Here is a 14,769-nt window from a genome sequence, read left to right as displayed (position 1 = left end):
TATCGGGTCACATATTCGGTATCTAGGGGCTTGAACAGTTTTGGTTGGATTTGGACAGTTATTGGTCAAAAGGTGGATTACTTTAAGGGAATTATTGACGCAAAATTTTATTTCGTTATATTAATTAATTCTTTATTTGTGTACTGGAAAGTGATAGAATCAAATGGAGTTTTAAATTATTTTATATGGAAAGTAGGCGTGGTTGTAGTCCGATTTCGCTCATAGTGACATATGAATATGAAAATATGTTATATTCCAAATTTTTCACACCGGCTCCGATAAAGCCCCTTTGTACCATCTATATATCACCCGTATACAATAATTTAGCAGGATTTCAGTATTTATTTAAAAAAAAAATAAATAAAGCGGTACTCATTTTATGCAAGTGACCAACCTAATTCAACGCGCTTTTAATTAAAGGGGGGGAAAGACGGGGAAAAGGTTTAAGCTTATATGTTAAGTAGAAACCTTGTAGTTTAGTAAAAAAAAATAATTTATAGCTCGACCCGACACTATAACAAAAACACTAATTCTTTTTTTTTTGTAGTTTTTTAATGATTCAATGTTTTTTCAAACAAAAACAAAATAATAATACTTTAACCAAATTAATCTTTATATTAAAATTAATTATTTTATGTATTAAATGCATACTCGTGTGTACCATGTTGACCAGAATCCATATAAAATATTTTCCAGAACTCACTTCACGCAACAGAAAAACTCCTTGCAATTTTGAGAACAATTGAGAGTATCACGAATAAGGACGTGCATACTAAAGGAAGTCTAGGTTCCGACCACTTGTGTGGCAATATAGCGGACTGAAGGTCATTCATTTAATCGGTTCATTGTAGTACTAATAAACATCAATTTTGAGTAGCATCGCTGAAGTTTGTAATTCCTACTTTTGTCCGGGTTTTGAAGGAAAATGCTCCTATGTGCGATAGTCTGTCTGTGCAAGCTAATATTTGAGTTAAAAATGAGATATCTCATTGAAACTTGGCAAAAAATCGAGAACGATTTCGTAGATGGGCGTAATCGGACCACTGCCAACCACAAAATACCATCACAAGTAAACCTATAAAGTGCCATATTTAAGTACTAAATTAGGATACGAGTATATAGAACTGTAATTTGGTACAACGTATCGCAGTAGCAATGGGTACCTGTGAGCTAAACATTTTTAGACGTAGCCGAGGTGCCGGGTTTCAACACCATATGGTTGGTGATTATATGTGAAATACTTTGATGAAACTCTGGGTGCACTTTAATAGTGTGTGGTATAATGAATTTCGTTATTCCAACAAGCCGAAAATGTCGGGCTGTGAGTATTACTTATAAATAAAATTGTATCAAAACATTTTTTCGACTTTACCCGGGCTACATTAAAATTAATATTATCAGCCTGTTTCTTTCTCTGGGTCCAACATAACTGATAATAAAGGCCATCTGTATTTAAACCGGTCAGGTTGGTCAAAATGTGTGATATTTTAAAAAAACTAAATGTACAAGTTTTTTTCAAAATTATGTGGCTTAGTGCTGAATTAGAATGATATTGTTCTATATCAATTTTAATTATTTAGGCACAAAGATACACGCTCTCCCATTTTCATTGAGTCACCCGGTATATAAAGGCTAAGATGTACTAATATCGAGAAAAAATTCTTTATGTATTTAAATTATATACCTCATTGACCGATATTTTTGATCAAAAGTCAACTATTGGTACTTGGGTCCACATATTCGGTACCTGGGGGCCTGAACAGTTTTAATCCAATTTGGGTAAGTTCTAGTCATTATGTGGTATTCTTCAAAGGAACTATTCGTGCAAAGGTTTATCTCGTTATATAAATTGCTTCCTGATTTGTATACCAGAAAGTGAAAAAATCTAATGGAATTTGAAATTGTGGGACGTGGTTGTTGTCCGATTCCACTAAATAATCTTTAAAAGAATGTTATACACTTAATTTGGTTGAAATCGTTCGTGCAGGTAACGCGATATGTGATTTCACCTAAAAGTTGCCGGTGTTACGCCCACTGCCCACCTTTTCCCCCGGCTCATTTAAAGCTGTCTCAAACTCTTTCAGATTTAAAAGTTAATGTCTTTGGCGAATTACGTTATTGATTTATCGCGCCTTTAGCAGTTTTTAGCATTACCGTGATATGACTAGTAAGCGGGGTTATGATCCGATTTCTCAGTTTTTGCAGACTTTCAGTAGGGGTTCTTAATAGATGCATCTTCAGCAAACTTGGTTATTTTGGCGTGAATGGTTTGGGGGATATGTACATTAAACCTATTTTGGGGCGGGGTCAAACAAAAAATCGGTCTAGCTTTGTACCTTGGTGTATATTATCTCAAAAACTGTAAATTAACCATCTGATCTAAAGTAACATTTCAGTTATAAATTCATAAATTTTTCCATTATTTTCTGTTAATACCTCATTATGGGAACTATATTCACTCAGTCCTTTTTTTACGCGATTTTTGGTTCTGCCACTAATCGCGTAAAAAAAAACTCGCGTAAAAATTGTTAGTTTTCCAATATTAACTGACGAATTGGATCCGAATATAAAAAATATCGCGTATAACAAAATATGCCCGCAAAAAAATAATTAAAAAACAATACAATAAGTTTCAAATTTCAGACTTATGATTTATTCATTCATAACAAAATAAAAAATACAAAACAAAAACCATATATAAAAGAGAAGAAAATAGAAAATAGGTAAATTTATTGAAAAAACCGTTGAATGCTGTTTAATCACTGTCATTATCCGTAGTTTAAATTATTCTTAGCCGCTTATTTTGATGGCCGGCACTGATATCACTAGAATTTGTATCAGAATCAATAGTAAGAACTCTGGATTGATGTTCTGATTCACTTAGCATCTCCGACTGAGTTTGCACCATAAATTCAGTTAATTTTGTTTGAATGCTTTTTTTTGGACCCAATAAATTCCGATGTAGTTCTTTATATCTTAAAATGCAGAGACTTAATTCTTTTTGAAAAATTTGTGCACGTTCGGCATCAGTATGATTTGCTACAAAATAATTTTCCAATTCTGCTGCAAGTTTGAGACCAAGCAAAAAACGAAAAAAAGCAATCGTGTTAAAGTGAGAAAAAAGGAATTTGCGCTGCAAAAATAACCGCGTTAAAGTGAAATAGCGTAAAAAGAGGTCGCGTAACAAAAGGACTGAGTGTAGTACGTTTAAAGTTTCTTATTTTAGAGCTTACGTCAAGATATATTTAATAACATATTCGATTAGTCAGAATTGTAATAATAATTTATATATTTTTCTAGATATAAAGTTATCGTCGTCGTCAAACTTTATTATTCAGTCACCGGATATCTTCACTTCTGTGACCTGTTTCCTTACCTTTAACCTCTTTGCAATGTTAGGGAGTTTGACAACATCTTGGATACAATGGGTAAATATTTAAAATTTTATGTACAATATTAATAATAATTTAATAAATTCAACTCGTTAATGTTTCCTAATTCTTATATTGAACAACAAATGTTATATTAAAGTAAGAGTAATGGCAAGCAAATATTACATTGCCAGACAAATCGGAGCAACGTATAACGAAGGATATTCTTCTATAACATACCTAGTATGTACATCTAGATAAATACATATGTTTGAATTTGCTTGAAAATGCTAAATATTATGTGTTTCTGCTAACAATAACAAATTATGTGATTAAGTTGCTGCTTAAATTTGCAAACAGAAGTACAAGCCACTTCAACGATTATTTAGTAAAAATGCTCACGCTTTGTTTAATAAATTCTTATAAAAATATTAATTTATGTTAACTAATTGACGACGATGTACGGAGCGGGGTGGATATAAGTTGCATCCCGGACCACTGAGTTAACGAATGAGGTATTTACACGGCGCCGCGTAGGATCGAACGTAAAAAGCGAATGTGTATCAGCGATGAGCGTGTGTCGAATTGAACCACCAATTGGAAGAAGGGAATAATTACAAAAAGTTCAAACTGAGATAATTAGAAAAAACTGATTTACTCTCAACGTATAGATCAAATACCCATGATATCTTAAAATGAAATGTAGTAAACATTGTTGCCGATAATATGCTGTAAAAAAAAATTATGTAAAGAAAAACAAAAGTTAGGGTAGTTCGAAATTCTTGGAATTATTCCCTTTTTCCAATTTATGAAAATAAAAACACAATATTTTATTTCTTTATTATATTAATAACACAGAAAAGATATTGTCTTAATCTTCATCTATATCAGCACCATCCAATGTGGTTGTGGGCCAAGTCAAAATCAAATCATAAAACGTCTTATACTCTTCAGGAATATATGGTATGATTTTTCGCACATCATTCATCTTTTTTTCGTTTATGGGTAGTTTTGACCGGTATGCTTTTTCGTCAGGTATTTTAGGTGTAGTTCTTGATTTTCGGAGCAAAAAAGATGTCTTTACAAATCCGTCAATGATTGTACTCAAAATGTTTATATTTTGATATTTTAAAAGTTGTACTTTTATCTATTGACTTGCAGGTTTTCTTGTAGAACGGCTGCCATGTTGTTTTAAAATTCAATATGTTCTCTTTATTAATGGCTTCAACCAAAAATCCCTTACTTTTAGCTCTGAAATCAAGTTGTTGTACTGAGCTGGGTCCTATATTCTATCTTTTCTTCTAAAAGATCTCATGGCTGTTCCAAAATTACGATCACATTGCAAAAAGGAATGTCCTCGCCCCGGAAAGTATTGATATATTTTATCAAAACGATTGATTGATACGAGGGTCAAAAAAAACCTTCCGAGTGTGTTGTTCCTATTTTGCCCTCCGCAAGCATCGCTAAAAACGTGTAGTTCTTTGATTTTAGGATCCATTTTCTGTATCATCATCCATAATAGACTACAAACTTCATCCGGACCTCGTTTAGCTTCTCCCTCATGATAAGTATAGAAATGTGCCTCGTTTGTTTTTAAATCGTGAACGCAAAACACGTACAGCAATAGTTTTCTTAAGTAAAACATTTCTTGAACAGGAATCTTTGGCAAAGGTAGGTTCTGCATACAATCAAAAACTATAGTGCCTACATCGTCTCTCTCATTGCATAAAGTCAATATTTCTTTTTGTTTATTATACAACTTTTTCGCTCGTTTTACATGTACCGTTTTCTCAGCCACGGCTACTCTCTTTGCATTATCATAAAGTGAAGTACTTTTTATTTTGGATTCTAGCTCTTCACAGACAGAGCAAACGTCGACTTGTGGCCGCCCAAATCTATAGTCGAAATTTTGTTTAAAATATGTCCTGTAGTAATCATATTTCACAACATCTTTATATTGGGGGTTGTCCTTGGAAAAAAGTTCAAACATTATTTTGACATTAAGGATAGCCTCTAAATAATAAAGCTCTCTGTTGCTGTAATGCGATAGTTTTAGGGGAAACGATGGTATGTGTTGATCGATCGCAACATTCGCTTCATTTATCGGGTGATTTTTTTGAGGTTAGGATTTTCATGCATTAGTATTTGACAGATCACGTGGGATTTCAGACATGGTGTCAAAGAGAAAGATGCTCAGTATGCTTTGACATTTCATCATGAATAGACTTACTAACGAGCAACGCTTGCAAATCATTGAATTTTATTACCAAAATCAGTGTTCGGTTCGAAATGTGTTTCGCCCTTTACGTCCGATTTATGGTCTACATAATCGACCAAGTGAGCAAACAATTAATGCGATTGTGACCAAGTTTCGCACTCAGTTTACTTTATTGGACATTAAACCAACCACACGAATGCGTACAGTGCGTACAGAAGAGAATATTGCGTCTGTTTCTGAGAGTGTGGCTGAAGACCGTGAAATGTCGATTCGTCGCCGTTCGCAGCAATTGGGTTTGTGTTATTCGACCACATGGAAGATTTTACGCAAAGATCTTGGTGTAAAACCGTATAAAATACAGCTCGTGCAAGAACTGAAGCCGAACGATCTGCCACAACGTCGAATTTTCAGTGAATGGGCCCTAGAAAAGTTGGCAGAAAATCCGCTTTTTTATCGACAAATTTTGTTCAGCGATGAGGCTCATTTCTGGTTGAATGCCTACGTAAATAAGCAAAATTGCCGCATTTGGGGTGAAGAGCAACCAGAAGCCGTTCAAGAACTGCCCATGCATCCCGAAAAATGCACTGTTTGGTGTGGTTTGTACGCTGGTGGAATCATTGGACCGTATTTTTTCAAAGATGCTGTTGGACGCAACGTTACGGTGAATGGCGATCGCTATCGTTCGATGCTAACAAACTTTTTGTTGCCAAAAATGGAAGAACTGAACTTGGTTGACATGTGGTTTCAACAAGATGGCGCTACATGCCACACAGCTCGCGATTCTATGGCCATTTTGAGGGAAAACTTCGGAGAACAATTCATCTCAAGAAATGGACCCGTAAGTTGGCCACCAAGATCATGCGATTTAACGCCTTTAGACTATTTTTTGTGGGGCTACGTCAAGTCTAAAGTCTACAGAAATAAGCCAGCAACTATTCCAGCTTTGGAAGACAACATTTCCGAAGAAATTCGGGCTATTCCGGCCGAAATGCTCGAAAAAGTTGCCCAAAATTGGACTTTCCGAATGGACCACCTAAGACGCAGCCGCGGTCAACATTTAAATGAAATTATCTTCAAAAAGTAAATGTCATGAACCAATCTAACGTTTCAAATAAAGAACCGATGAGATTTTGCAAATTTTATGCGTTTTTTTTTAAAAAAAAGTTATCAAGCTCTTAAAAAATCACCCGATAGTAAGCTATTTCCTCGATTACGATGTTTATCACCCTGAACTTCTGGCGGTTTACCTTCGGTGATAAGACGAGTCAATCGGAATATATGTTTATTTTTCACAGCGTATAATATGGAGAATGCTTTACGACATACTTTTTTCTTTTCAGTATTTTTCACGGCAAAGTAATGAAAGCTACTCTCACGGTTTTTTTTTTATTCTCATTGTCCGATTGCGGCGGGCTATATTTGAACGTTCAATAAGGCTCATAACATACGTGTCTTGCTCATTTTTGGGTCGTCCATTATAAACTGTATTCATTATTGCTTGTCTATCTATATTACTGAACTGATGAGTGCACTTTTTTTGCATTTACAATCACGTTCTTTATTGCTTTTTGCCTATACTAACCTCCCTGTGCTTGTACTTGTGTACGATTGACTCAATAGACGTTGTGTTTTTTGAATTTTCTTTTTATAAAAGTGAAAGTTACGTACCCCTCTTTTCTTCTTTGTTAGAATGTTAATCTCATCATCAGATGATTAGTTCTCAGTTCACATTGTTCTTTATTCTTTTAAATAATCACAACAACGCGCACCACAAACGTTTGTATTCAAGGTCAAGTGTCAACTAAATAACCGGTTAACAAAACCAAATCGCGATTATCTAAGCAGCCGGCTAACCAGCCAATCAAATTCAGTTATTACTAACGGTTTAAGTGAATAAAAATGTCAAATTAAAATGACCTTTAATTGTATGACAAAAGGTTGTTAGTTGGAAGAAAGAAATAAATCCATGATTTATTCCTTTCTTCCAACTTACATTTTTTTTGGCCGCTAGTATTACAATGGCGGTTGACCTTTTTATTTCTTTTTTCAACCTGACGCGTAGTTTTACGATTGAAAATAGCTAATATGAGTAAAAATCTATTTCGTCAAAAACGGCTTTTATTCCCTTCTTCCAATTTGTGGTTCAATTGTGTCCGCTTTCCCTTTGGCCCATCCTTTTTGTTGAGTGGGTTGAATGATGTAGAATTATGGTGAGTTGTGTTGCGTGGTAATGTATTAGTATGGTGCCATCAGATATGGTGTATTGAGCAGCGCTTTATTAGTCTGTGCCAGTTTTTCAGGGTAGGGTGGGTAGATGCTTAACTCATTTAAACATCCTGAGCCCCCTAGGCGAATATTTTGTATAGTATTATGTATAAGCTGATAAATGTCATTCAGTTTACTGTTGGTGCAGTAGCTGAGGGCACAGAATTTTAGCTGTAAGAAGCGATTTTGGTTTTAATATAAATTTGTATTTTGTGTAAGCAGTGGTGCTTGAGGTAGTAATTTCCTTTTGCGTGGTTTGACGACTTATTACGAGTATTATAGTAAACAAAATTGTTTACTTTTATTTATTTCTTATTTTATCTGTTAGGAATACCGGTTGTTTATTATAGCCTTTTCTATATTATCGTCAATTGTTTGGATTTTATTTATTCTCGGCTTATGAAGGATAGTAACTCCACACTGGCGAGATATGGCCAGAATGGGTACTCCTTAGCCCTGAAGTTAGGACTGTGGCAATAGAGGGATCTTGCCAGAGAATGGCCGTGAATAGAGAACGGCTTCGATTTGTGGAGTAGAAAATTCTTCATAATTAATTTGATGCTATGTGTAGGACTACGAATTGAGGGCATGCACCTGGAATGTCCGGTCCCTTAATTGGGAAGGTGCCGCTGCCCAGCTGGTTGATGTCCTCGTAAAGACAAAGGCTGACATCACCGCCGTCCAAGAAATGCGATGGACGGGACAAGGACAGAGACGAGTAGGTCCTTGTGACATTTACTACAGTGGCCATATCAAGGAGCGCAAGTTTGGTGTAGGATTCGTGGTGGGAGAGAGACTCCGTCGCCGAGTACTATCATTCACTGCGGTGAATGAACGTCTAGCCACAATCCGCATCAAAGCGAGGTCCTTCGAGAGAAGGACGATGTGACCAAAGATGCCTTCTATGAGCGCTTGGAGCGCGCTTATGAGAGCTGCCCCCGCCACGATGTCAAAATCGTGCTTGGCGACTTTAACGCCAGGGTGGGCAAAGAAGGTATATTTGGCACTACGGTCGGTAAATTCAGCCTCCACGACGAAACATCCCCAAATGGGTTGAGGCTGATTGACTTCGCCGGGGCCCGAAATATGGTTATCTGTAGTACTAGATTCCAGCATAAGAAGATTCATCAAGCTACCTGGCTGTCTCCGGATCGAAAAACTACCAACCAGATCGATCATGTTGTGATAGACGGAAGACACGTCTCCAGTGTTTTAGATGTGCGTGCGCTCCGAGGTCCTAACATCGACTCGGACCACTATCTTGTTGCAGCTAAGATTCGCACCCGCCTCTGTGCAGCAAAAAACGCGCGCCACCAAACACAAGGAAGGTTCGACGTCGAGAAGCTGCAATCACAACAGACAGCCGAACGATTTTCTACTCGGCTTGCACTCCTGCTCTCTGAGAGCACTCGTCAACAACTCAGTATAAGGGAACTGTGGGACGGCATTTCAAACTCCTTACGTACAGCTGCAACCGAAACCATTGGTTTTCGGAAAGTGCAAAAGAACAGCTGGTACGACGAGGAGTGCCGTGTCGCAGCGGAGAGAAAACAGGCTGCCTACCTCGCAACGTTACGATCGACCACTACACGTGCGGGATGGGATAGATACCGAGAGTTGAAGAGGGAAGCGAGACGCATTTGTAGACAGAAGAAGAAAGAGGCTGAAATGCGTGAGTACGAAGAGCTTGATAAGCTGGCCGACAGGGGTAATGCTCGAAAATTCTACGAAAAAATGCGGCGGCTTACCGGACCGGAGCGTATTCCTGTAGAACCCCCAAAGGTGATCTAGTCACTGATGCCCAGAGCATACTTAAATTATGGAGGGAACACTTCTCCAGCCTGCTGAATGGCAGTGAACGCACAACACCAGGAGAAGGAGAACCCGATTCCCCAATCGATGACGATGGAGCAGACGTTCCATTACCCGACCATGAAGAAGTTCGAATAGCAATTGCCCGCCTGAAGAACAACAAAGCGGCAGGGGCCGACGGATTGCCGGCCGAGCTATTCAAACACGGCGGCGAAGAACTGATAAGGTGCATGCATCAGCTTCTATATATAAAATATGGTCGGACGAAAGCATGCCCAACGATTGGAATTTAAGTGTGCTATGCCCAATCCATAAAAAAGGAGACCCCACAATCTGCGCCAACTACCGTGGGATTAGCCTCCTCAACATCGCATATAAGGTTCTATCGAGCGTATTGTGTGAAAGATTAAAGCCCACCGTCAACAAACTGATTGGACCTTATCAGTGTGGCTTCAGACCTGGCAAATCAACAACCGACCAGATATTCACCATGCGCCAAATCTTGGAAAAGACCCGTGAAAAGAGAATCGACACACACCACCTCTTCGTCGATTTCAAAGCTGCTTTCGACAGCACGAAAAGAGCTGCCTTTATGCCGCGATGCCTGAATTTGGTATCCCCGCAAAACTAATACGGCTGTGTAAACTGACGTTGAATAACACCAAAAGCTCCGTCAGGATCGGGAAGGACCTCTCCGAGCCGTTCGATACCAAACGAGGTTTCAGACAAGGCGATTCCCTATCGTGCGACTTTTTCAACCTGCTTTTGGAGAAAATAGTTCGAGCCGCAGAACTAAATAGAGAAGGTACCATCTTCTATAAGAGTGTACAGCTGTTGGCGTATGCCGATGATATTGATATGTATATGTATGCGCATGTGACAGGCAATTTGTGCAAAGTCTTTTTGACCTGACAAAATTATTTCGTTCGTTAACTTTTACATTTTTAAACTTCTCGCAATATGTAAGTTTATGCTCTCTTTTACATAGTTCGCATGACTTATGTTCCCTTTGTTCGGATGTGAACGATTGTGTTTTGTTAAAAATTCTGTTTGATTTGTTTTCGCTTCTATGTAACTTGGGGTCTATTGAAGCTTATATTGACGTCGTGTTGATGTTTTTTGTTCTGACTATTTTTTCTTCTACTCTTTCCGCAATTTCATATTGAGTAGTCAGAAAATCTTTCACTTGTTGCCACGTTAAGCACTTCTTTCGTGATGAGAGCGATTGCCCACACAAACGAAACGATTTTTCTGGTAATGCTGCAGTGCATATCCCAGAATAGGGTCCCAATTGTCTGTAGGAATATTTTGTGTCAATTTGAAACAGTTGATTCTAGTTTGATGAATTCTACACTTGTTTCTTTCTTAATTTTTGGTAAGTTCATTAGTGTCGTTACTTGTTTATCGACCAGTACAAGCTGTAAGGCTTTGGTAACCGTTTTTTCGCGGATAAAACGGATTTTGAAATATTTGATATTTGCATATAAAAACGTATTTTTTACATATGTAAGTACGTACATATTTATGTGCATTGAAATATATTTAAAATAAATGGAAAAAATACCCTCACTTTGTTTTTCCTCAAGGGGCGTTTTATGTACTGTAGGTATGTAGGTAGTATATGTTATATACTATAATATAATATTGTTTTTTTTTATTTATAAAAATTCGAAGGGCTCTAAGGACCATGTTTAAATCTATACGGATACCCACTAGTTGATTTAAAATTTTTTACTCACTACCATTTTGTTAACAAAAGAATACAAGGGCAATTTATGGTTAAATTTGTTTTAATTCCTGTTTACCACAAAATACATATATAACGTGTAAAACACTTAACTCATTTAAACACCTATCATTTCCTTTCAATAAAATTGCAATTACAATTGGAGGAATAAAGTATAAATATGTATATAACATTTCCTTTAATCAGACCCAATTTTTCGTTTTATGCCATCGCTTATCTTTCTTATTGTTCTGGGTGATGAATTGAACAAAGTATACTATATAAGAATGCAAATCTGATAAATGTTTAGAAAGTTTATATGTATGTATATTATGATTGAAGACGTACTTAAATTGAACCATAAATACTCGTATCATTGCTATATATGTATATACTTCTCTAAATGTAATGTTATTTCTTGGTCATAAATTTAATCGAAACTTTTTACGGGTTTTGTAGTGCCACTTTATTCTAATACGCCAGCCGCGATTACAGAGGATAATTACCAAAACGCACCTTTCCTGCTACTGCAGACCGGTACTCCATCAGGAAAAAGGATATATGGGTATCCCAATATTTTTAATATGTACTTGTTTTGAACTTTCCTCAAGTGTTCATCCAAAGCTGGATTGAATCGTACTACTATTGCATCGGACTGCGGATGTATTGCAGGTGTACGGGTTTTCCGGATAACCAGTTTCTAACACATCTCCTGAATTGAGCAGATTCAAAATTCCTTCCTTCGTCAAAATGTAATTCTATGGGAACACTATATGTCGATACCGAATTGTTGATAAATACATCCGGTGCTGTTTCTACCTTTTTGATAGAAGTTGCTCTGCCCATTTGATGATAGTCCATGACTACAAAAATATTTTGTTTTCCTTTTTTTACGTTGGCAGAAGCTGTTGCCATAATTGGCCGATTTAATTATTGCTCGCGGATACAATCTTTACTCAATTAATTTACTTTTGTTTTAATTTTATCAAGCTTTCCAAAATCTGTGAAGACACTTCTGCTATTTGCTGCGATATCGGTGCATCCTGCTCTTTCAACTGTGAGGACACCTGTGCTGATATACAAGTAGCTTTCCAAAGTAAACAGAATTTAACAAAAAAACGGAACGAACGGTTTTTTTGGCAATATCAATTTATTTTATTCAAAATAGCATAGCTTCAATAGAGCTTTTTGCACGGTCCAAAAGCATGTCGAACGAGTGTTTTAGCTCGTTGGCCGCTATGGCCGCCAGTATGCCGATGCAAGCCTTTTAAATGAAATTCTTACTAGACAATGGATAAAGATAGCAGATTCTAACGCACCAGTCGACATATAGACCATGCCACCAGTTGGCGCTAGATTCAAAAAGCCCTGTTTACTTTGGAACGCACTTTGTATGTGCATCTTGCGCTGCGAACTGTTCCCTTGGTGAGCATTAAGCCTCTTCCTTTTTCTTTTATCTTCGTTTTGTCTTCATCTAATTCCAATTGAAAACATATTCGTCAACAATAATACTTTAATTATAGCTATAACCGATTGTGATAGTTTTTCATTTATCTTGATTAATATTGTAACGGATTTCTCGATAGATCGTGTATATTGTAACTCACTTTTAAGTTTGATCATCGGATTATTAAATAAAAGTCGCATTTAAAGGCTATACTCGTACACTTATCCTTATTTCTTGTTTAATTAAATTTGTTTAATTTAATTTGCTGCCCAAATTTGCACAGAAAAGTCTTAACAATTATTTAATAAAAATGCACACGAGTTAGAATTTACAATCATTTAATGTAATTTAATGTGTGATTGCGGGACAAAATGATAAATTATATGTGGGCGACAAAGGTATGTAGGTGTACTGAGCGGGGTGGATGTAAGTTGCTTACCGAACCGCTGAGGGATCGCAGGAGGGATTTACGTGGCGCCGCGTATGATCGAAAGTATAAAAAAAGAACGAATGTATATAGCAAATGTTTGTTGCGATCCCGTTGTCCATCCTTTTTGTTGAGTGGATTGGTCAATAGGTGTGGTTTTGTGTTGCGCTGCCATTGGCTGTGGTGTGTCGAGCTGTGTTTAGCTAGGGTGCGCCCGGGTAGAGTGGGTGGAGGCTTAACTCATTTAAACATTTCTTATTCAGACGACGTAACGCTTATTACTCGTTATTCGAGTTTACAACTTTTTGCTTCCTGGTCTTTACTGAGCAACTCGAATATTCTACATATATACATTTGAAGTATGAAAATATGTATATTGCATATTTGTTAGATAGGAGAAGGTATGGACATATACTAAAAATGTGATACAAGTAAATCAAATATTCAAAGCGCATTTGATTAACTTAAATAATTTTATTGCGACATATTATTATTTTATTGAAATATTCAACGGTGATGATATTTAGGTGAAATTTTCTGTATCCAATAACACGTGAGTTGGTTGCCAAGGAGAATGGATTATGAATGTTAACTTTTGTATGTACAAAACTAAACAATCATGCTAAAGTTCCGCTCAAGCTTTTGACATTAAACACGCCCCTATGGTCGAGAGATACAGTATGTAACACAATTGAGCGAAATATTCATATTTCTGATTTAAATTTTTTTTGCACTTCGTAGTTTATTACGAAAATAATATATATGTGTGTATTCAAAAAGGTACACTAGTTGACTTTTTTACTCAAAAAGAACTTGAGAGGACTTTTGAAAAACAAGTTTCTCGCATGACTACATCGCAAGATAAAAAAAGAGGTTTTTTAAAAAAACCATATGAGTATCTTCTAACCTTTATAGGCGAATATACTCAAGTACTGAATTAAGGTATATGGATAGAAATGGTTCTGACCATTGCTTATAAAGGCATTCGATGCAACAATGGCAATAATAGCAATAATTCTAAAGCTTAGTCAAATTGATTTTCGCATGGAAATTGCAGAAGATTTAATATCCAAGCCGGTACATACACGATAATCTGGTGAAAGACGCTCGACAATAAAAATAAACGTAAAGACGGCTTCGATCATTTAATATCAAAATTGAACAGACGTGCTCGCTGTGACTAATGTCATCCAAAACAATTACTGTATTCACAGTTTATGGGAAATTTCATACGTGGCAACTTTGCCCGATATTTGACATTTAAACTGTGAGCGGACAAAGTTAGTTTTATAGCAAATTAATTTTTAATTCTTGAATAAAAATGTCTCATTTAAATGGAAAGCAAAATATATTGAAGACACTCAGCTACAAATATATACTGGACATAACCGCTAATTATTCTAGTATGTACTTATTACATAAAATTACCTACCGAAGTTATTTTTTTACAATTTTGTTAAAGGCAGTGGAGGATGACGATATCCTAATAAATTTTTCCATTGA

At 36.5% G+C, this 14,769-nt stretch overlaps 1 protein-coding gene across 12 annotated transcripts in view; it reads left to right on the top strand.

The window, feature by feature from the left end:
* Positions 1-14,769, top strand: part of LOC126764075 (equilibrative nucleoside transporter 1-like) — a 183,554-nt gene that overhangs the window by 84,376 nt on the left and 84,409 nt on the right. For all 12 annotated transcript variants that reach the window (XR_007667805.1, XR_007667801.1, XR_007667806.1 and 9 more), the window contains exon 7: positions 3,301-3,428. Coding sequence is in view for 4 of the 12 variants with exons in the window: in XM_050481850.1 (XP_050337807.1) it covers positions 3,301-3,428 (128 nt within the window). In the remaining 8 variants the exon portion in view is untranslated. The remainder of the gene's footprint in view (positions 1-3,300; positions 3,429-14,769) is intronic.

This window comes from Bactrocera neohumeralis, unplaced genomic scaffold (assembly GCF_024586455.1).
Source record: "Bactrocera neohumeralis isolate Rockhampton unplaced genomic scaffold, APGP_CSIRO_Bneo_wtdbg2-racon-allhic-juicebox.fasta_v2 cluster09, whole genome shotgun sequence".
Lineage (NCBI taxonomy): Eukaryota > Metazoa > Arthropoda > Insecta > Diptera > Tephritidae > Bactrocera > Bactrocera neohumeralis.
This window is presented reverse-complemented; position numbering and strand designations above follow the sequence as displayed.